Genomic DNA, 21,002 nt, shown 5'->3' on the forward strand with positions numbered 1-21,002 from the left:
GAACCGAAGCAGGCTCTCCTCTGATAGCAGGGGCTTGAACTCACAAACCGGACTGTGAGATCAGGACCTGAGCCTAAATCCCATGCTTAACTACTGAGCCACCCAGGCTCCCCTAATTCACTTTAGACTTGAAGAAAAGTTGCTAACAAAAATGTTAGTGTTCCCCTTATCTATACCCTTATCAGGATTGCTTTGGCTATTTGGGGTCTTTTGTGGTTCTGTACAAATTTTCAGATCATCTTTTCTATTTCTGTGAGAAATACCATTGGAATTTTGATAGGGATTGCACTAATCTATAAATGGCTTTGGGTGGACACTTTAATAATTCCTCTGATTGATGAACACAGAATATCTTTCCATTTATTTGTGTTTTCTTCAACTTCCATCATGAAAGTCTTGTCATTTTCATTGTGCAGTCCTCTTACCTCCTTGGTTAAATATATTCCATAGTATTTTTTTTTTTTTTTGGTGCAATTGAAAATGGGACTGTTTTATTTCTCTTAAGGATAATTTGTCAGTGAATAGAAACACACCTGATCCTTGTATGTAGATTTTGAATGTGGTAATACTGAATTCATTCATTAGTCCTAACAGTTTTTGGGTGGAATCTTTAGGATTTTCTATGTATAAAATTATGTTGGGGAGCCTGAGTGGCTCAGTTGATGAAGCCTCTGACTCTTGATTTCGGCTCAGGTCATGATCTCGCAGTGGTGAGATGGAGCCCTGAGTTAGGCTCTGTGCTGACAGCATGGAGTTGGCTTGGGATTCTCTCTCTCTCTCTCTCTCTCTCTCTCTCTCTCTCTCTCTGCCCCTCTCCTGCTCTCAAAATAAATACACTTTTAAAAATAAATAAAATAAAATCATGTTATCTGCAAACGGGGATAATTTTCTCCCTGTCTGATTTGGAGGCCTTTTATTCCTTTTTTTCTAAGTGCTCCGACTAGCATTTCCAGCACTATGCTTAATGAGAGTGGTTGGTGTTAAGTATCCTTATTTTGTTCCTGATCTTAGAGGGAAAGATTTCAACCAATCACCATTGAATATGATGTCATGTTAGGGTTTGTTATATCTGGCCTTTGTTATGTTGAGGTTTACTCCTTCTATACCCAATTTTCTGAGGGTTTTAATGAAAGGATGCCATACTTTGTTTTTTTTTTATTTAAAAAAATTTTTTTAATGTTTCTATTTATTTTTGAGACAGAGAGAGACAGAGCATGAGCAGGGGAGGGGCAGAGAGAGAGGGAGACACAGAATCTGAAGCAGGTTCCAGGCTCTGAGCTGTCAGCACAGAGCCCGACGCGGGGCTCGAACTCACACACCGCGAGATCATGACCTGAGCCGAAGTTGGACGCTCAACCGACTGAGCCACCCAGGCGCCCCAAAGGATGCCATACTTTGTCAAATGCTTATTCTGCATCTATTGAGATGATATGTTTTTTAATCTTTCTATTAATGTGGTATATCATACTTATTGATTTGCATATGTTAAACCATCCTTGCATCTCACGTGAGATAAAACCCACATGATCATGGTATATGATCCTTTTAATGTGCTGTTGAATTCACTTTTTAAATATTTTGTTGAGAATTTCTGCATCTGTATTCATCAGGAATATTGCTTTGTAGTTTTCTTGTATGGTCCTTATCTGGCTTTGTTATCAGGACAATGCTGGTTTCCTAAAATGAATTTGGGAGTGTTTCCTTCTCTTTGAATTTTTTTGGGAGAGTTTGAAAGTGATTGGCATTAATTCTCCTTTAAATGTTTGGTAGAACTCATCAGTGAAATCATCTAGTCCTGAGCCAACTTCTTAACTTGGACCTTTATCCCACTGACTTTTAGCTCTCTTTGTATAAAAGATACTGTGGCTATAAATTTCCCTCAAAGTACCACTTTCATGGTAAATCCAGCTTTTGATCATTCAATTTTTATCATGCAGGTTTTTCTCCGTATCATGCAGTTTTAGGCATTTTAAGACATGAAATATGAGTGGGAGTCCCATGGGGTCCAGACACCTCCCTGATGGATGAGAGTGTGGAGAGATGTATTAATGATGTTCTTTATTTTTTTGCATTTTATGATGGTTTGACATCTTGGTGGGGGGGGGTGGAGCTTGGTGTCTGGGGGAGAGACTGCCCCTTCCTGGGCTGGCTAATTCCTAGAGTTAATGAAAATTTGCCGATGAATATGTCTTTCATGTGCAGACCAACCAATGCTGAGTCCATACCCACAGACTCATACCCATAAGCGCCGCCTTTTTCTACCTCTTACCAAGCCAGTATTTGCCCTGCCCTAAATCACCACAGGGCCAGGTACCTGACAATTAAAGACCATCCCTGTACCCCATGCCTGGCCAATCCTGAGCCGTGCTTTGCCCTTCCTAGGCTCTCCCCTCACTCCTGCGTCGGCCTCCTGGCCAAACCTCATGCTTCCCCATGTGATCCTGCATGGCATAGCATGATCCCTTCTCTTGGGAATTGTGTGTAATAAAAACTTCTTTCAGTGGCATTAACCTCTCCATGTCATTACTCAGGTCATCTTTATAAATCAGAATCCCATGGGTACAATTAAGACAGACGGCAGCTTTAGAAAACCATCTCATTCAACCTCTGGGGCTGCCTCTTCTCTGCTGCCAATGCAAGGAGTGGTTGGTTGCAAAAAGTCCCCAAGTCTTCATGCCCTCTGAAGCAGGATCCTGCTGCTCTGCCAGCAAGAGGTAGGGTTACTCTCCCCACCCCTGGAACCTGGGCCGGCCCTGTGACTTGCTTGGGCCAATAGGATGTTATGGAAGTAAAATGTGCCAGTCATAGAATCTTCCAGAGGCCTCGCAAGCTTCCACTTACTTTCTGACAGGGCTGGGGCTAGGATGAGACAGGATCACTACTATGAATTTTTCCTTCTGCCTCAGGTTCCAACATGACTTGGCATGACGCTGTTACTGATCTGATGTTCAGTTAAAATTGTGATATTTTGTTCATCATTGATTTTTTGGTTTTAATTTTGATCCTTTAAAAGATTGCATTAAGATCTTATTTATCGTGATTGCCTTTTGTGTGTGTGCTCAAGGTAAGTGTGTCACTTGCCTTACCCTAATCCTGGTCCTGCTCTTTAGAACCCTCCTTAGCTGTCATGTGAACAAGCTATGGGTACATAGTCTATTCGTCCTCATCAGTCTATGCAGTAGGTAGCCAAACCCAGAGGCAGAATTGCCCAACTGGCCGGAAGTTGACTGCAAACATATGAGCCCAAATGAACTACCAGCTGAGTTTAACCTAATTTACCAATTCACAGAATTGGTTATTTTAAGCTACTGTGTTTGGGGGTGGTTTTGTTCTGCAGCAACAGCTGGCTGATACAGAAGATCACTCAGCAATTCTTTCATGAAGAATGGGGACAGAATAAGTGACTTCTGAGAACTTCCAAGGGAGGCAGAATAGACAGGGCAAGGGGATCATTCAAGCTAGGCAACAGTGTCCTATGCCCAGGTACATCTGGGGCCACAGCTGCCATCTGAGGCTCCACCCACCAGCCACCACCCCTTGGGACCCTCAATGGGGATGAATTTACATACAGAAAAGACTCACAGAAGCTTGAGGTCAGCATATCTTTCTTCTGACTTCTACTTTGGTATCCTTTTTAAAACAGCTCCCACTGTCCCCTCCCATGGAATGGAGGGAAGGCTGAGTAATGTCCAAAGTGAGAGGGCTACAGCAGAACCACACTCCTCCAAAACCTCAGGTGGAGGACCAATAACAGAGGTGAGGCTGAGGAAGCATCTGGAGGACATGGCAGGAAAAGGGAGGGAGGAGGATCCCAAGGATTTTGTGGATTGTTTTGTTTTGTTTTGTTTTGTTTTTGCAAGGGCCAGGCTCCAGGGAAGTAGACTCAATCTAAAATGTAGGGCCCCTGGAGCCCAGGCTTCTGGCCCAGCAGTCACTGGATTCTGCAGAGCTGGGTCTAGGTAAAATACATATGCAGAGACACCCAAGTTCCCTGGATAGAGACCTCTCCCAATGCCCAGAATGACCCAGCCTCCCCTGGTGACAGGACGTCAGTGACTACATGACCTTTGCTCCTTGGACTGATAGATTCTTGGGCTGGAATATATACCCGCCAGGATCCCCCCAGCCATAGGGAATGGGGCAGCATTGGGCATCTTCTGATAAGGCTCCGGGGTCCTGAAGTGGGTGGGGCAGAGCTCGACTCAGGGAAGAAACTTGCAGGCTGCAAAAGTGCAGGAAGTGTGATTCACTGGCTCTGCCCCTGGGAGACCAAGTTTCTTGTGGCTGTCAGCAGTCGCCTGTCTGTAAGTATCCTCATCTCAGGAGCCCCTCTCTCACCAGAGACAGGATCTTGGCTTCTAGACTTGACCTGCTGCAAATGAAGAGGAGAGGTCACCCCTGAGGGCTAGGATCCCTTTTGCTCCCTCAGTGAGGACCGATGACCCAGAAAGAGATACAACTTCTCTCTCTCCCACCCTAGGGACTGCCAGCTTCTGGTCTCCATGACAGTAGCTTTTCCACAAGGTCACATCTCCTTTGCATAATAACACTCAAAAACCTCAGTAGGGGAGGGCAGATGAGGGACAACAGAGATGGGTGGGTGAGGTGGGGAGGGTCTCTACCTACCTTGGGGTTGCAGGCAAGGCAACAGGACAGAGGCTTCTCAAGGTGGCTCTTGGGCTCTGGCAGAGTTCTTAAGGTCTGGAGCAATGGGTGGAGGACAAATGTTGTGACCACAGGCAGAAGTCTCTGGAGCAGGGTGGGGACAGGGGCCTCAAGGTAACTGGGAGATAAATGAAGGGGAGGGGGGCGCCTAGAAGGAGGCAGAAAGCAAGAGCCCACCCTCACCTCCCTCCCCATCTCCTACCGTGCTTCACTCACCCCAGAGTCCGGGCTCTTCAGTGGCTGCTGGGCCTGACTCCATGCTGTGAACGCTCCTAGGGGGAGGGTCCCGGTGTGGGCCATCTTTGGGCCTAAGCAGCGGGATAAGAGGGCCGGAGGTCAGAACAGTGGTCCTGAGCAGGTGCGCACAGCCCGAGTTCTGCTTGAATGAGTCTCTACCCTTCTGCTCCATGTCACTCCCTCCGGGTCCCTTCCTGCTCCCTCCTGAGAGAGGCCCCTGGGCCCAGGCTCCTGCCTTCCCAGAACCACCGGCACTTCTCTCTAGCCCTGACATTTCTCCCAAGCTCTGCCATCACCCCAGCACCCTGGCACCACCCAGATATTGGCATCACTCAGGTTCCAAAGCGGGGTGGACTTCCTCCCCCAGGAGCAGCCATGCCTGCGCCCCTTGTCACTGGGTAGCCCTGCTGCCCTCAATGCCTCCAAGCCATGCTTGGCTGCTCATGCCCCATTGCCCAGCGCCTTGCCACTTCCTTTGCTATCTCTCTGAAACAGTCTGTGTCGTCCATAAGATTCTGCTTTAGTGCTGACATGCAGTTGTCCCCCACCCTGCCCCGTCTCTAGACCCCCTTATGCTGACACACCAAACTCTGACCACCTTGCTCCTCCCCCATTGACCTGCAATCACTGCTCATTGTGTCAAAGCCCGTCTCGGAACCTGGGACCTGGCTGGTGCCCTGCCCCTGTCTGGGATGCCCTCTGCCCCGATCTCTTCTGGCAGCTTGCCCAGAGCACTCCCAAGCCCAGGGAGTGTCAGATGTGCCATGGGGTGCCTCCCTTGCCCAGCACCCCACTGAAGGGGCCAGCCCCAGGTCAACCATGCTTAGGTATTATGTGATTCTCCTCCCAGGTCATGGAGAACTGGGTTAGGGACAGGCCCTTGGCACAAGGGCAGCCAGTGCCATAACTAACCAGCGGTAAGGAGTAAAAAGGGTGTGCTGGGTCCAGCCTCTGGGGACTTTAAAGGTGTACAGAAAAGATTTAGGCAGAGGAAGTGGGAAAGGGGGCTGACAACTCATGAGAGGCTAGGAAAGTCTGGAAGGGCACAGTGGAGCAAGAACTGCATTCTTAGCTGGCAGAACAATGGCAATCTAGGATGAGGCAGCCCCCTGTTGGGAGAAACATAACAGGTGGGGGGGGGGTGCTGAGCCACATTAACGAGAGGGGAAGAGGGCCTCACAGGGGTCCACATCATTGGCTCCAATGGGAGGCCATTGTGGCCTCCTGCTCAGGGCTTCTTCCCACTTGCTTCTGCCCGTCTCTCTGCTCCTGGGGGGAAGGTCTAAGGACCCCACCCCAGCTCCCCCAGGTCCAGCAGAGTTCTGCAGAGCAGCAACCACAGGAGTGGGCTCAGAGCCTACCCAGTGCATGCAGGACCCCTCCTTGAGCCGCAGAGGCATTGCTGGAGACGGGATCCCGGCTGTCGGTAGCAGCACCAGGCCAGACTGGCCCCGGGGAGCAGAGGCAGCAGAAAGCTAAGGATCACCACCAGCAGGAAGGCCTTGTGGTCTGCGGACAACAGGGTAAGGCTGTGTCCTCGGCACGTGCCCCGCCTCAGCCCCTGCCCACACCCCCTCCCTCCTTGGACACACTTTCAGGCTGTATAGGACCGCTGTCCACACTGCCACCAAACCCTGGCTTGTTGCAGGACGGCGGAGCCCAGCCCGGAGCACAGTGGCAGTTATGGTTACTGTTGCAAACCTACAGAGGGGAAGAGAGAAGGAAGGCCCCGTGGGATCAGGAAGTCCAAGGCCACCCCCTCATCACCTTTCCGGCCACTCACTCCATGGCCATGGCAGGCTGTCAGGCATCGCTCCAGCTCCCAGAAGGTAGTGTTTTGGCAGCTCCCGTCCTGGCACACCTATGGGTGGTGTGTGCACCAGGCAGTGAGGGGGAGTGACGTTTTGGCCTACAGGACTCAAGCATTAGGGAAGGGTTTGGTGTGCAGGGCTCACCATTCTAGGGCCACACTGGGTGCCTGGCTCTACCAGGCCCACGTCATGCAGGTCTAGCTGGGCACCAGGCAGCAGGAAGACTCCCCTGCAGGTCACCTCGCTGCTGCCTAGTCCAACCGTGGAGTCCACCGGTACCGTGTGTGGTGCCAGTGGGCGCTGCTCCCCACCCAGGCACTGCAGCTTCCCACACTGTGCATCCCTGGGGACGAAAGTGGAGTGTGACCGCATGTCCAGAGCGTCCCTCTTGCCCCAGTGCACCACCCCGCTTCCCCTAACTCCGCCCCACTCCCCACCTCTGCGCACAAGGCACGAAGCCACCCTTGCGGTCCTGGCCACAGTTTCCATGGGCGTCTCCTGCTGAGTTCACAGTCTGGAAACAGGCCTCCGGGGCTGGGCTGGAGCCTGAGGAAGCATGGGCGGACCGCACTGGCTTCAGTCCCCACCCCCACCCCCCCATCTTCCCCTGCGTAGAAAACGGTGCATTCCCGAGGATGGGGCCAGCGGTACTCGGGTAGTCTCACCAGGCCCCCAGAGCTGCTGGCACTGCTGCTCCAGTGTAGGACACGCGCCATCCCGGCAGTAGCCCCGGCCGCTGGCGCAGGAAGAGCCGTCTAGTAGGAAAGTATCCGGGGGGCAGTAGGGGGAGGTGCCCGTGCAGAACTCTGGAAGGTCACAGTCGCCAGCAGCTCGGCGGCACAGCACGCCAGCCGGCTTCAGCTACGCAGGGGACCGGGTGGAGGGAGGGCGGCCGAGGGACAGCGAGACAATGGACATTGAGAGATCCACGCCGGTACCCCGGCTCAGAGGCTGGAGGGCCAGGTGAGGCCAGGCGGGCCCGCGCGCAGAGCAGAGCCAGCACCAGCAGGGGCACCAGAGGGCGCCAATCAGACAAGACCAACAGCCGGCTCCCGAGCGCCCCCTAACCCGTACCCCGAGCCCCCCCCCCCACGCCCTCACCAGGCAGCGCGCGCAGCAGTCCCCGCGTGTGCACTGGGCTCCCGCACGCAGCGAGCAGTTGTGGGCGAGGCAGCAGGCGTCTGGGCACTCCTGGAGCCGGAGAGAGGGTGTAGGACCAGATGAGGGCGCAGCGACCCAGACCCCGGGGGAGGGGGCGAGCGGGGCGCCAGCCTCAGCCCCCGGGGACCGGGAGCGAGGACCTGACCTGGCTGGGGCCGCAGTCACACTCCTCGCCGTCCTCCACGAGGCCGTTCCCGCAGCGCGCCCGAGGCACGAGGACCCTGGAGTCCGGCGCGTTGGAAAGACACGTACCGCCCCCCTTGCGGAAGAAGGCGCGCAGCTGGCGCCGGCTGCAGGGGCTGAATACGCGTGGGAACGGGTGCCTACAGGAGGGGGAAGGACGTCGGGCGTGCGGGGACCGCCCCCCTCAATCCCCTGCTCGTCTGCGACCCCCTCCCGCCACTACTCCCTGTGCTTGGCCACACAGCCCCTGGATGCGCAGAAACCGCCTAAGCAGCAGGCAGCCGGCATCCTCCACACGCGGGGGCCAAAGAGGGCAAGTAAACTGTACATAGTCACACCGCGAGCCCGAGACGGGAGGGTGTCACGCCAGGACCAGGCAGCCCGGCACTCAAGGTCAAATCGCGACCTAGCGCCGTTACTCCCGGGGTTGGAGAATCCTTGCTAGGATGTTCTGAAAAGCTCCATACTTTTGAGAATCCACTTCTGCGTTTCCTCCCTTTAAGCGTCATAAAGAAGTCTCGGGGTGGGTGCTATGACCACTATCTCTATTTTACGGAAGAGGAAATCGAGGGATAACCATTTCTCCCAAAGAAAGGCAGCTGAAGAAGGTCCCCTGGTCTAGCGGAGCCTCCCCTGGAACTCCTGCCGCCCCCCGCCCCCGACCTCGGCGTCTGTACCCGGTGGCCGCGGCCATGACGCAGCCGCCTTGCTCAGCCGCCGCCTCCACGCAGCAGCCGTCAGGGTCGTGGCTGAGGCCAAGGCTGTGACCTATCTCGTGGGCCATGGTGGCTGCTGCGCCAATGGGAAGCTCTGAGTGATCCTGGGAGGGCGTAGGGACGGTCACTGCGTCACTGGGGGCTGCGGGGATGCCTCCTACCCTGTCCCTCTCCCTCCCCCCTCCTGTCCCGGGTGGAGCTCACCGTGCTCACGCCTCCTGAACTCTCAGCGCGACACATGCCCTCGATGGGCGCCAGGCCCACAGTGGCGCCCTGGAAGGCGCGGCCCCTGAAGGCAGAACGCAGCGTGACCCGGTGGGGCCAGGATTCTGGGCTGCCCAGACGGGGACCCACTTGGGCGTAGGAGGGGACCCACGTGAGCAGCTGCGTGGAGTCGTGTGGCCACCGTGCCCACAGCCCTCGGCGCCACTGCAGGAAGGCCCAGAGCGTCGCATTGGCGTCTGACGTGATATGGCTCCGGTCTTGCTCTGTCCACACTTCCAGGCCAGTCAGTGCCACCTGAATATCCAGAGTCCTGAGAATCTGTGGACGGGACCAGGCTGAGCTGGGGGACAAGATGTGCCACAGTGCCTGTGCTCTTCCCCAGGGGCGCCCTCTCCTCTCTGCTCCATAGTCTGTGCTCATCTCCAACCCTGCCACCTCCTGCCAGGACTTGCCAGCCCATGTCGCAGTCACCCCCATTAGGACTCTCTTCCCGCCAACCCCAACCTGGTCTACGTAGTTGGCCACCTCCAGGAGTCGCTGTTTGGTGTGGTTCAAGTTCCTGTGCTGGGTCAAGAACTGGAAAGACATACAGAAGAGTTCCTGGCAGGCTGAGCTGGCCCCATCCCACCCCACCACCCCCCCGGGGCCTCTGCTCACCAGTGTGTGGTCAGCCACTATGTACAGCTCCAAGAACCTCGGGCTCCTGCGGACCTCCCTCCTCTCCTGGGATGAGGCAATGGTGACCCTGAGTGGCAGGCTGCCAACCCCAATTCCCAGGAAGCACAAAGTTAACTTTAAAAATTGCTGGAACTTGTTTCTTCAGCCTCCAAATAAAAATATCAGGACAGGAGGCCCTGAACTGGGGCTGTGTATTCCTGTCTTTTCCGATTTTCAGAGCTATGGATACTCCATTTCCACTCCCACCCCTATCTGTGCCCCCGACCTTGATCTGAGTGGCACGAGAAAGGCTGGCCATGTCCCCTTTGCTCCCGGCATCCCTGTGGCCGCAGGCCCCTTTCCAGCTGAGCAGCTGCCTGGTTGGGAACATCTTGTGAGTGATGAAGTCCTTGGAGTCTCCAGCTGACCGTGGATGCACATAATAACTGGCATTGCTGCCCAGTGTGATCAGGCCCCTAGAGTTCGGAAGAGTGCAGAGGAGGGTGTGAGGGGACTCTTTTTTCAGTCCCAGGCCCAGCCCCCTCCCCCAGAACTCCTCACCTCATCCCAGAGCAGGTGCTAAAGACTACCCAGGAGTCAGGGAAGCCCCTCACACGTCCATGGTAATGGCAGTGGTCCTGGAGAGCAAGGGACCCAGCCCCAAATCTCAGCCAGTGCTGAACTGGGAGGGGCTGGTGGCGGGGGTGGGGGGGGTGGGGGGGGTGGGGGCTGGCTCCAGCCTCTCTTTAAAAAGAGGAAGCGAATGGGAAAGGAACAGTGGAGAGGTCCTCAGGGAGTGCACCCCCCCAGCATCCCTTACCCTGTCCTCAGAGCCCATGGAAGTATCTCACCGTGTGGTCGGGGACCAGCACCACTGGCTGCCCATCTGGGGTATAGTGGGTTTCTGTGTATCCCGGGGCCAGCAGCCTGCTGGGAGGGGGTGTTATAAGGGTCACCTAATTCAGCCAGGCCTCCTCCAGGATGCCCTCCAGCCTTCCTCCCTGAATGCTAATTGAGCAGCTCCATGAGTGAGGCATAGGGCTAGCACTGGAGAAGCACCCAAATGTATCTGAGGGAAGGGACAGGAGCGACTGGGTGCTGCTCAGCTCAGAAAAACCTTGGGCTGGAGGGAGAAAGGTGGGGGGGGGGCAGGAAGGAGCCTTGGTGAGGGCTGAGGTGTGGGAAGTGGGTGTGTGGGAAGCAGCAGGGAGGAGCAGGAATGGAGAAACAGTTTGTGGTCCCTGTGGAGTCTATGGTGGGCAGCTCCTTCCACAGGTTTGGGGAGGGAGGATTCAGGAGACATTGATGAGGAGGTGGGGCCTGGAGCCAAGGAAGGGCAGTAAACTCCCTGGGTGGCCCTGCCCGATGCCCAGCCTTGTCAGGCCTCTGTTCTCTGGCCCCCAGACCCCACGTTTCTCCCCAGCTGTCCTTCAGTGATGCTCACCCCATGCTTCCAGAGAAAAGAGAATCCCCACCTGTCCACAGCTGCTCCTGCCTGCCCACCTGAGCAGGGAGCCCCATCCCCATCTTCTTCAGACCCCACTCCATTAATGCTCTCACCTTCCTTCTCCATCTTTCCGGGGTCCTTCCCACCAAGGTGGATCAACTGTGAGCTAATGTCTCTTCTGTAAAGAAAATTCTCCATCCCCACCTCGCCTTGACCTCTTTACTGCCAGACCACTCCAAAGACCTGTGGTGCCTGCTTCTCCACCTCCTAGTCTTTCCTCCACCTTCTCCAGCTTTGCCCTCCCTGACTCCACGCACAGACTCAACCCAAAGAGTAGGTGCTGTGGTCACCCCCTCTCATGTGTGGGGACGTTGAACCTCAGAGGAACTATGGTCCTGTGTGGTGGAACTAGATACTGTTCCTGGTCCATCTGGCTCCATGGGGGAGAAGCCAACATGCGTAGAGTGCTTGGAACAGTGTCTTCAATGAAGCGAGCCCTCGACAAATGATGGCTGTTGATAATTCCATCTGGATGGTTTCCAGACCCCACGCTCCATCATGGACACCCACCCCACCCAGCCCCACACTGCCTACTCATTCACCAGCTCAGAATCTTTGGCTTTGCAAAGACACTCAGCCTTACAATGGCCTCTGTGGGGCCGCCCGCGGGGCTCAGTCGGTTGAGCTTCTGAGTCTTGATTTCAGCTCAGGTTGTGATCCCAAGGTCGTGGGATCCAGCCCCACATTGGGCTCCACACTGAGCATGGAGCTTGCTTGAGATTCTCTCCCTCCCGCTCCCTCTGCCCCTCTTCCCTGCTTTCTCTCTCTCGCTCTCACTCTCACTCTCGCTCTAATTAAAAAAAAAAAAAAAAAAAGGCCTCTGTGATCTGGCTTTACTGGGACTCCCCAAATTCATTTCCCACTGCTCCCTTCCCTGTAGATGGAGACCCTCCAGGCAGGCCAGACGAATCCCTGCCTCCTGAAGGAGTCTTGACCTACAAAGGCCACACCTCACCTCAGCCCCGAGCACCTGCCCATCTGTGGAATCCATTTTGGATTCTCTTTGGACTCAGCACACCCTGTGAGCACCCACTAGGTGATGCTCATTCATTTCTGGCAGGAAGCTAACGAGATAATCCTGGGGCTGGAATGAAGGGTGTGCCCCACAGCAGGGCTGACCCAGGCTTAGCAGTCTACTTCAGCCTTGAGGGAGCCAGTCATGGGCTGGCAGGACAATTCCTGTACCTCTTCCTCTGGAGCCCTCGCCCCATCCAGCCTGCCTTAGGGGTTCCCCTCCCTCCCTGCCCCCAGCACTGATCCCCTCCAGAGAGCGGGAGCTGCTCTCGGCTCCCAGCCCCCTCCCCTGCCTGGTACTCACCGGTTCTTCTCCAGCTCGAGCAGGAGCTGCTGCCCTTCAGCCTCCAAGGCCACCAGCCCCATGTCTAGCTTCGAGACCTGGTCAAGAAGGAGAGTAGGGCTGAGGGAGCAGGTGGGATGTGGAGCTGGCTGGCGAAGGAGAGCACAGGGGGCAGGGGGCAGCAGGCTCCCCACTGGTCATGGTAGGTGTGGATGGATGTGGGGGTGAGAACATGCAGGCAAATATGTTCCCAAACGGTTTTGGTTCTGACAACAGCCATTGGACATAGCCTGCTAGGGGCACACCTCATCCTCCAGAGGAATGAAACGAGGGGTCCCAGGAAGGTACCCTGACTTGCCCAAGAGCATTAGGTAGCCAGGCTCAGGCCTCCTTACAGCCTCGTTTCTTGCTGCTCCCCACTCCCTGTAGAATTCAGACTTTACTCCCTCCTCCTCCAATTCTGACAAACTGAAAATTCCCCTAGCCTTCCGAAGGCCTGCCCCACACCTGCTTTGCTGAGACCATAAAGTAAACCCTGACCCCCTACCTCAGGCCAAGAGAAAAACATCTCAGCTAGATGTCACGGGGGGCTGGCCTGGGCCAGCCCGCAGCCTCTCCTTCTCGCTAGCCTGTTTGCCTCTCCCACCCTGTGGAAATACCCCATCTGCCGGCCCCCCTACCTTGTCCACTCTGCCTGGCTGGGGGCCCAGAGTTGGAACCAGCCCAGGAGCATCCTGGAGAGCTGCTGTGTCTTTGGAATGCTGGCCCTCACCCTTCCCTGCACCATGCACTGGGCTGGGCCCCGGGCCAAGGGGCTCAGATTCTTGTGGGGGCCCTTTCTCTGCAGGTGGGAGGCAGACAACCCCGCAACCCCAGCCAAGAGCCCCCCACCCCAAGGCCCCAAGCATGAGCTCACATGGCTGGAATGTCACTTACTTTATTGGAGAAAGGTTTGTACCCAGCGCAGGCGGCAGCCCCAGATGGAAAGCCTCCTCCTACCTCACCCCCACCCTGGGCTCCCTTCTCTCTGTCCTGCTGTTTTTCCTTGCTTCTTGCCCTCCTGGTGACCCTGCTCCTCACTACACACCCCATCCCTAACCTGAAATGTGGGTATTTCCTGCCTCTTGGACAGGATTCCCTGCCTCATCTCTGTCTGCTGGCCTCAGCTTGGCAGGCTTCCCGGCGGGGGGGGGGGGGGGGGGGGGGGGGGGGGGAGGCAGGGGAAAGCAAGGCCCTCTGAGATGCCCTTCCTTGTCACAGCCTAGGCTGGACTGGGAGGGAGGTGCCCAGCATGTGCCCAGCCTTGCCCTCTGCCAGTGATGCCCCGGCTCAAAGCCCGGGTCAGCACCATGCTTGAATGGGGGCCCCTGAGGGTCTGGGGGACCCAGTAGGGCCCTAGGTTAAAAGCTCCTGGGCCTATGGGGGCCTTCCAGCCTTCATGACAGTGCTCTACTGCCTTCCTTGCTGGCTTGGACAGTGGTTTGTCGCCTTTTACCTGAAAATTCAGGATGAAGAGGGCTCTCTAAAATTGGGGGACACTGGCCAATGGTTAGAAGCCTTTCAGACCTTAGTGGATCTCAGGCTTCTGGGCTAAAGAGCTGTGTGACCTTGGGTACTTTCTCCAACCTCTCTGGGCTTCAGTCTGCCCCTCTGTGATATGGGGATTCTAAGGGCACTGGCCTCCTGATTTGTAGCAAAGCTGTGTGGCACATACAGACGGGAGCATGGTTATTCTGGAAGTGTGTGATGGGTGGGTGTTGGCAGCAAGAGGGGCAGAGCATCCTGGAGAAGCAAAATCAGGCGGGCCTGCCCTAGGAGGGTGACCAGTGCCCCCTGGTCAGAAGTGGATTCTGCACGAGCCAGGGAGGCTGAAGTGTTACTGGAGGAGACAGCAATGTGTCCACAGGGGAACACGTTCTGGTAACCTTTGCAAAAGGAAGATATTTTGGTGTTTGCATAAAGAGGTCTCTGAAAAATTTCAGGGCTCACAAATTCTGGCCCTATCTCTGCCTGGTGGGGAGGATAATTCCCCTGGATAATTCTGGGAGGAAGGGAGAAGCGGACGGTGGGGCAGGAAGCCTGAAAATGACTTCCATGCGTGCAGGCTCTTGTGATCTCATGTGTCTCCCCACCCCCACCTGCCAAACCTCCGGAAAGGGGCCTAAAAGACCCCAGCCAAACTGCCACGCTAAACTTTGAAGACGGGGAGAGGGGCTGGGAGACCCCGGGCCCCCCCGCAAAGGGAAGGACGACCTGGCACTGACCGGCTCCTCCAGGGTGACCGTGCGCTGGGGTCGTCCATCCAGGACCCAGTGCAGGGTGACTGGCTCTCCAGGGTTGTCTCCTGGGGTGAAGACAGAGTAAAAGCTGAGGGGGAAGTCTGAGGAACATAGAGGAGTAGAGGACGACAGAGGGATGAGGTGATAGGACATCAGCAAAGAGGAACGGGAGACTCCACCTCATTATTCAGAGGTGTAGCCTGGAGGAGGGTGGCCGCTCCTCGGTCCTCGGGCATCCTTGGAACTGAGGAGTCACCAGGGAGGCGGCAGAACAGAGACAGAGGAGCCTGGGAAGGATAGCTCAGCTGGGGAAGCCAGAGGCCCCACTGACCTGGGGGAGGCTTGGGGGTCAGAGATCACAAGGAAGAGACCAAGCCCCCAGTGCAGAGGAGAAGGAAGAGGGAGGCAGCCTCGGGTATTTTTAGCCTGGGCAGCAGATGCCTTTGGAGTGAGAGATTTGTGAAGAGAGGGTGCCTGTGTCTCCTCCACCATCTGAGAAAAACAACAGCCAGATGTCTTGGGCGGCCCACCTTGCCCAGACAGCTCCCTTGGGGGCTTCATGCTGGAAGCAGGACTTCCAGGGACCCTAGCTTGGAAGCCCCTTTCTTGGATCTTGGAGTTGGGGAGGCCCTGGGGGGGGGGGGGCGCGGGGGGAGAGAGCCTGAGTGCTCCCAGGCCGGGTGTGCTTTAAGGGGGCCCTGGAGGAATACCAGAGCCAAGCATTACTCAGAAGGCTCTGGAATGCTCCCCTGGAATGCTCCCAGCCCCCCACCCCACAGTGGGTTCCAGCAACCCTCACTACCCCCGCCCAGCTGCCCAGCAGAGCCAGGCCCCAGGCAGCCCAGAGCCTGTAGGCAGCCCTCCCTGCCCTCTGACACAATCCCTGGGGAGGCAAGCCCAGCTCCCAGGACTGACGGTTCCCCAGCACCCAGCCTGCCCCCACCCCACGCTGAGATGGCAGACTGTGGAAGTGGCTCAGCTCTTGCCAGGCCACCCCAAGTCCTTTCTCCTCCTCCATCTTCTCCCCCGGACCCCAGCATCAAAGACCTGGAATAGCAGCAGTTCTAGGAATCCCCTTCCCCAGGAAGCCCTCCCTGATTGGATGAATGGGCTGCCACGGTTGGGCAGGGCGGGGCGGCGGGGAGGGGGGTGGGGAGGGATCTGAGTGCTCCTGGGAGGAGGGGTAAGCAGGGTGGGGAAGGGGTGTCTCCCAGCCCAGAGAGGACTTAACTGGGTGTGGAAAAGTACTTCTTGCTGGCCCTAAGCCTCCTCAGTAGAGAGGGGAGGGTGTGCCTCTGTGAGGAGGGAGAGGGAGGCGCAGACAGAGCTGTGGTGAGGAGGATTAGGGCGGGAGCTGAACGGGGGGGGGGGGGGGGGGAGCCAGTGTGGTGTCGGGGAGCACGAAGCCCCTCTCCACTCCTCCCAGGGGTCCTATCACCCTCTCCTGACCCCATGCTGAGGAGGAGGGAGCAGCCATCCTCAAAGGCATAAGGGCTATCATCCCACCCCCTCCTGGCCCCAGAACAGAAGAGGACCCCATCCCTACAGGTACTCCCCACAGTGCTCTGGAACCCAGCACTCCCAGGCCACCCAGCCCAGCCCAGCCCAGCCCTTCCTGCCTCCCCCTGATGTCCTCCCAGGCAGGTGGCGGGGCACTTCACATCCAGGACCCCGCCAATTCTCCTACCCACCGGGGTTGCTGAGGTTACTTCCCAGGGTCCAGCCTGTCCGGAGCACCCTTCGTTATCTCACCAAACAAGGCGACAATATCAACGACACACACACACTGCCCCAAGGCCCTGGGGTGTGGGGTGAGCATGGGGGCCAGCCTGAGTGTGGAGGCCACAGCTGGCCCCCTAGTCCGAGGGCACAGCAGGGACTCTGGGGAACAGTGGGCTGGCCCTTAAGGGATGGAGGTGCAGGAAAAAGTCCACACTGGTGGGTGGGGTCTGGGGGTGGTCAGAGCAGAGAATCCTAGAAGAGGGGTCTGGGGACTTGGGCAGCTGCTTAGAGGAGACGCCCCCCACCCCCTCCAACCACCACCACCACTGCTTTGCCATTGGCACTGTGTCAGCTGGGCAGTGTGTCAGTCTGGACTCCAAGCCAGCCCAAGTACGGCGGACAGTCCCTGGGCAGGTCCTACGGAGACCCTGCCAAAGCCTGGGCGAGCCCTGTTCTCCCAGCCACCGGGGGTGGGGGGAGGGCAGTTCAGGCCCTCCATCCCCTGACCGTGACCTGGCCTGCCCCGCGGGGCACATCCCACTCACCTTGAAACGCCTCGGTCCCCGACACCTGCAAAGGTAGCCACAGTAGCAGCAGCAGCAGCAGCGACGCCTGCGACCCTCGAGCTCTCAGAGACCCCCGGCCCATAGCTGTGAGTGCCTCGGTGTCCACGCTGCGGCTCCCGGCTCCCGGCTCCGCCCCGGCTAGATCCGGGCCGACCCACGGCCAGAGCGGCCGGCCCGCCGCCTCCCGACCCTCCCGCGCCACCCCGCACGGAGCCCCGAAGCCCATCCGCCGCACCCTGGCAGCGGGCCGGACCTCATGCGCCCTCGGGGAGCCGGAGCCGCCGTCTAAGGGCGGGAGCAGGGCCGGCGGAATCCGTGCGGCCCCACGGGGGACCTGCCCGCGCCAACCAGCGGGGGTAGGTCTCTGCGCCCTCTCCTCGCGGGGGCGGAGCGGGGTGGAGTGGGGATGGGGCGGGGCCCCTCGGAAGGGCCTTTGAGGACCTTTGGGGGTGGGGGGAGAGAGACCAGGGCTGGGGGCCACCTGTTGCCCCTCGGGTCTGCGCAGGGAGCGCCCCCCTCTGGGGTCTCCTGGGGCGGACCTCTCTGTCCCCGCCTGGCCACCAGTCCTGCCCAGACGCGCCCTGGCCAGAACCCCGCGGAAGTGCCCCTAGGGGAAGGGAGGCCGGGCGACCGCGACTGGCAGGTGTGGAGCTCGGCTGGACCGGCTCGGAGCTCGCCTGCCTCTGCATCGCGGTGGCCGCCAGCCCCTGTCCCCGCGGCGCGCGGTGGTGGTCCAGCCGCAGTCCCGGGGACTTGATGCCCCCGCAAAGGCGAGGCGGCCGACAGGCTCGCGGCTGAGGGCCGGGGCAGCCCTTGTCCCTGGTGGTGGCCGGAGGGAACAGTTGCACAAAGCCACGGAGGTCCAGACGTGGGGGGTTCCTTTCGGCTTTGGTAACATCCGTTTCTTCTTTTGAAGATTTGCGTGCTGAGTAGTAAATTCGGAGTAGTAAATGCAGCGGTTCGGTTAGGAAGAGTTCCAGCTTCAGTTTCCATCGCCCCCCCTCCCCCCCCCCCCCCCAAGAGTTCCCCTGTGCCTCTCCTCAGTCACTCTCTCCCTCTCCCAGCCCCAGGCAGCCAGGGATAGGCTTTGAGCCTACATATTAGTTTCGCCTCTTCCAGAACGTCATATAAATGTTATCCTAAAGCATGTGCTCTTCTGTATCTGGCTTCCTTCCCTCTATGTTTTTGAGATTCGTTTACATTGCTTCGTGATCAGTAATTTGTTCTTTGGTAGGTGCCAAGTGTGTTCCACCGTGGAGGGGAGCGCGGTGGCTCCGTGTTCTCCAGTTAGGCATGTGGGTTCTCCTGCTCCAGTGCGAGACTCTTCTAAACACAGCTGCTACAAAATAGCTGTGAAGTCTTTGTGTGGACATATGTTTTCATTTCTCATTTCTCATCTGTGATGACCCAGAAGTAGAAATGCAGGGTCATATGGCAAGGGCATATTTAAGTTAAAAAAAACAACAACAAAAAACGATTTCCTAGAGTGACTGTACCGTTTTGCATCCCCACCAGCAGTGTATGAGAGTTTCAGTGCCCCTACAGCCACACCAGCATTTAGTGTTGTCAATCTTTTGAATTTTAGCTATTCCAGTGGGTGTGCGGAGTCCTCATTTTGTAGTTGAACGTTACCACTTACTTGTATAGTCCCCTCTTGAGCATACAAATGGTTTCCAGCCCTTCTGCTGTTATGAACCATACTGTGATGGATAATTTTATATACACACTAATTTGTGAGATGATTTCCTACAAGTGGGATTCCTTGGGCCACTTTACGGTTGCACCAGAAATATCTAGAGTGTTCCTTTGCCCACAGCCTTACCAACACAGTTCTCAGACTGTGATATTTGCCTGTCTGAAGGTGAAAGTGCAGTCTCTCTCTCTCTCTCTCTCTTATTTTTTTTTTTAGAAAGAGAGAATCTTTTTTATGATTTATTTATTTGTTTGTTTATTTATTTTTGAGAGAGAGAGAGAGAGAGTGCACACAAGCGGGGGAGTGGCAGGAGAGAGGGAGAATCCCAAGCAGGCTCCACACTGTCAGTGCAGAGCTGATGCAGGGCTCGAACTCACGAACTGTGAGATCATGACCTGAGCTGAAATCAAGAGTCAGATGCCTAACAACTGAGACACCCAGGTGCCTCGAAAGTGCAGTCTTAATTTGCATTTCTCTTAGCAGTGACCTCAAATAATTGTTCAAACATTTAAGAGTCATTTGTAGTTCCTATACCCTGAATTGCCTGTTCACATCCTTGGCTCATGTTTGTATTGAGCTGTTGGTCTTTCTCTTAACAACTTGAAGGAACTCTTTATATATAAGAGGTATTAATCTTTTCTCTGGAATATGAGTCGCAAATATTTTTCAGTTTGTGAAATGTACTCAGCCTGTCGTGTGTGGCTTTAGTTCAGCTATTTCCATTGATAAATAGCATCCAATTGTGTGAATGTAACATCTGTTTTCCCCATTGATTCTACTGTTGCTGGACATTAGTTAGGGTGGTTCCTAGTTTTGAGATGTTACCAAAAATGCTGATGTGGACATTTATGTGCATGTATCCTTAGCTTCCTGCCTTCATCCCTTTACTAGTTTCCCCTCGGAGCACAGCCTTACTTCGCTTGCCTCTGAAACCTCATTTTGGGGAACCAGACCTAATATAGACTTAGATGGCTTTGGTCACACTGGAAGCTCTAGTGTGGACAGGCTGGAGAGGCATCAAGCCCTCCCTCTGTGGGTGATGAAATAGGGTCACCACGGGTGCTGACAGCGACAGAACCTCCCCCCCCCACTTGCAGCACAGAACTCCCTGATCCTCCTGTTAGATGAGCCAGGGGGGCAGAAAGCAAGGCATCCTGTCATACCCTGGGTCTGTTTTTGCTATCGCTTCTCTTAGGGAGGATTTGGGGAAGAATTGGGGTGGACAGAGGGACCTAGGCTTCCATCTTGAACCAGGAGCACACCTAGAGATTCCAAAACAAATGTAGATCCTGAGAAAGGGGAAATTGTGGAGATACAGTCCTAACCCTGGTAAAGGGGTCCTGAGGAGGAAGAAGAAAGAGGCAACTAAGAAAGCCCCAGAGATCACAGAGACAGGACAACGCCAAGTGTGCAGCCTGGCAGGGCCTGGCAGGGCTTAGAGGCAGCTTGAGCCCTAAATGAGCTGGGGGCCAGGATTGCAGAGCAGACTCCCAGAGTAGCCACACTCTGAACACGGAGGGGAGACTTCAATGTGGACATCAGGGAGAGAAGGCAAGATCCTCTCCTCTCTGGCAAGAAACCAGTGAACTGGTGAGCTTCTATTCCCACTACAGACCTAGGCTTTGGTGCCTCTTTGTCAAGGGGTTCTTCCTGACCCAAAGCCTGGGTTACTGTCCCCTGCATATACTTCTCCCTGCATCATATATCACACAGCAGTGTGGTTGTCCATTTCCTTGTCTGTCTCCCCCAGACCCTGAGCTCCATGGGGTCTGGGACTATGTCTTTATTTAGTGCTTGGCACAGGCCAAGGCACACAGTCAGTGCTAATAAAACAAGGTGGGCATGTAGCCTAAGAGCCATGTGGGGATTGGAGTCATCCTTGCAAAGTGGATGCCTCCCAAACCCAGATGAGCTATGTCCAAGTATATCCGAGGAATTTTCTGTTGAAATCTCAGAGCACTATTTATATTTGAGGTCGCAGAGGAGGGGGTGGGACCATTGAACCAAAGTGGAGGAAGAGGGATCCTAGAAGTGCCACTGTGGGAAAGATGATTTCCCAAGGGACTTGCCAGAGTCACTCTCCACAGGGCCATTGGGGAGTATCCTGGGAAGGAGGCGAACCAGTAAGAGTTAAATCTTTGTAAGTGCTCACGTAATGGGTGACACACACCGTCTGTAAACAAGACTCATTCTGAAGAGTGACCCAGAACAGGGTGACCATAAACATTCTCGTACAAGTCTCACAGTGGATGTAAACCCTTAGTCCTTTTGCATAAATGCCCA

The 21,002-nt window shown here is 55.8% G+C and overlaps 1 protein-coding gene across 6 annotated transcripts; it reads right to left on the minus strand.

Annotated features, from left to right (window-relative positions):
* Positions 1 to 3,588: 3,588 nt before the first annotated feature.
* Positions 3,589 to 17,394, minus strand: ADAM33 (ADAM metallopeptidase domain 33). 6 transcript variants are annotated; one of them, XM_045053830.1, is made up of 23 exons: positions 17,006 to 17,138; positions 15,070 to 15,230; positions 14,724 to 14,803; positions 12,481 to 12,557; positions 10,507 to 10,585; positions 10,217 to 10,293; positions 9,942 to 10,131; positions 9,656 to 9,721; positions 9,503 to 9,574; positions 9,150 to 9,316; positions 8,978 to 9,062; positions 8,735 to 8,877; positions 8,020 to 8,197; positions 7,815 to 7,904; positions 7,379 to 7,574; positions 7,151 to 7,259; positions 6,858 to 7,056; positions 6,686 to 6,763; positions 6,495 to 6,603; positions 6,264 to 6,411; positions 4,882 to 4,973; positions 4,627 to 4,749; positions 3,589 to 4,372 (listed from the first exon to the last, which is right to left on the minus strand). In XM_045053830.1, exons 4-22 carry the CDS (start codon positions 12,540 to 12,542, stop codon positions 4,664 to 4,666), a joined length of 2,226 nt encoding a protein of 741 aa, XP_044909765.1. In that variant the 5' UTR covers positions 12,543 to 12,557; positions 14,724 to 14,803; positions 15,070 to 15,230; positions 17,006 to 17,138; the 3' UTR covers positions 3,589 to 4,372; positions 4,627 to 4,663. The 6 variants fall into 6 exon arrangements, with proteins under 6 accessions (XP_044909765.1, XP_006929955.3, XP_006929954.3 ...); XM_006929893.5 differs by lacking the exon at positions 15,070 to 15,230 and having other exon boundaries at positions 3,589 to 4,369; positions 17,006 to 17,391; XM_006929892.5 differs by lacking the exon at positions 15,070 to 15,230 and having other exon boundaries at positions 17,006 to 17,390.
* Positions 17,395 to 21,002: the final 3,608 nt, after the last annotated feature.

Source organism: Felis catus, chromosome A3 (genome assembly GCF_018350175.1).
Source record: "Felis catus isolate Fca126 chromosome A3, F.catus_Fca126_mat1.0, whole genome shotgun sequence".
NCBI lineage: Eukaryota > Metazoa > Chordata > Mammalia > Carnivora > Felidae > Felis > Felis catus.

Excerpts from the sequence above, each read along its gene's own strand:
- ADAM33 (XM_006929893.5), bottom strand. The coding sequence starts at position 17,252 with ATGGGCTTCGGGGCTCCGTGCGGGGTGGCGCGGGAGGGTCGGGAGGCG. Across the intron at positions 9,317-9,502 it reads TGGCCAACTACGTAGACCAG|ATTCTCAGGACTCTGGATAT; the intron begins GTTGGGGTTGGC and ends TCCCGTCCACAG. Across the intron at positions 7,905-8,019 it reads GTGACTGCGGCCCCAGCCAG|GAGTGCCCAGACGCCTGCTG; the intron begins GTCAGGTCCTCG and ends CTCCGGCTCCAG.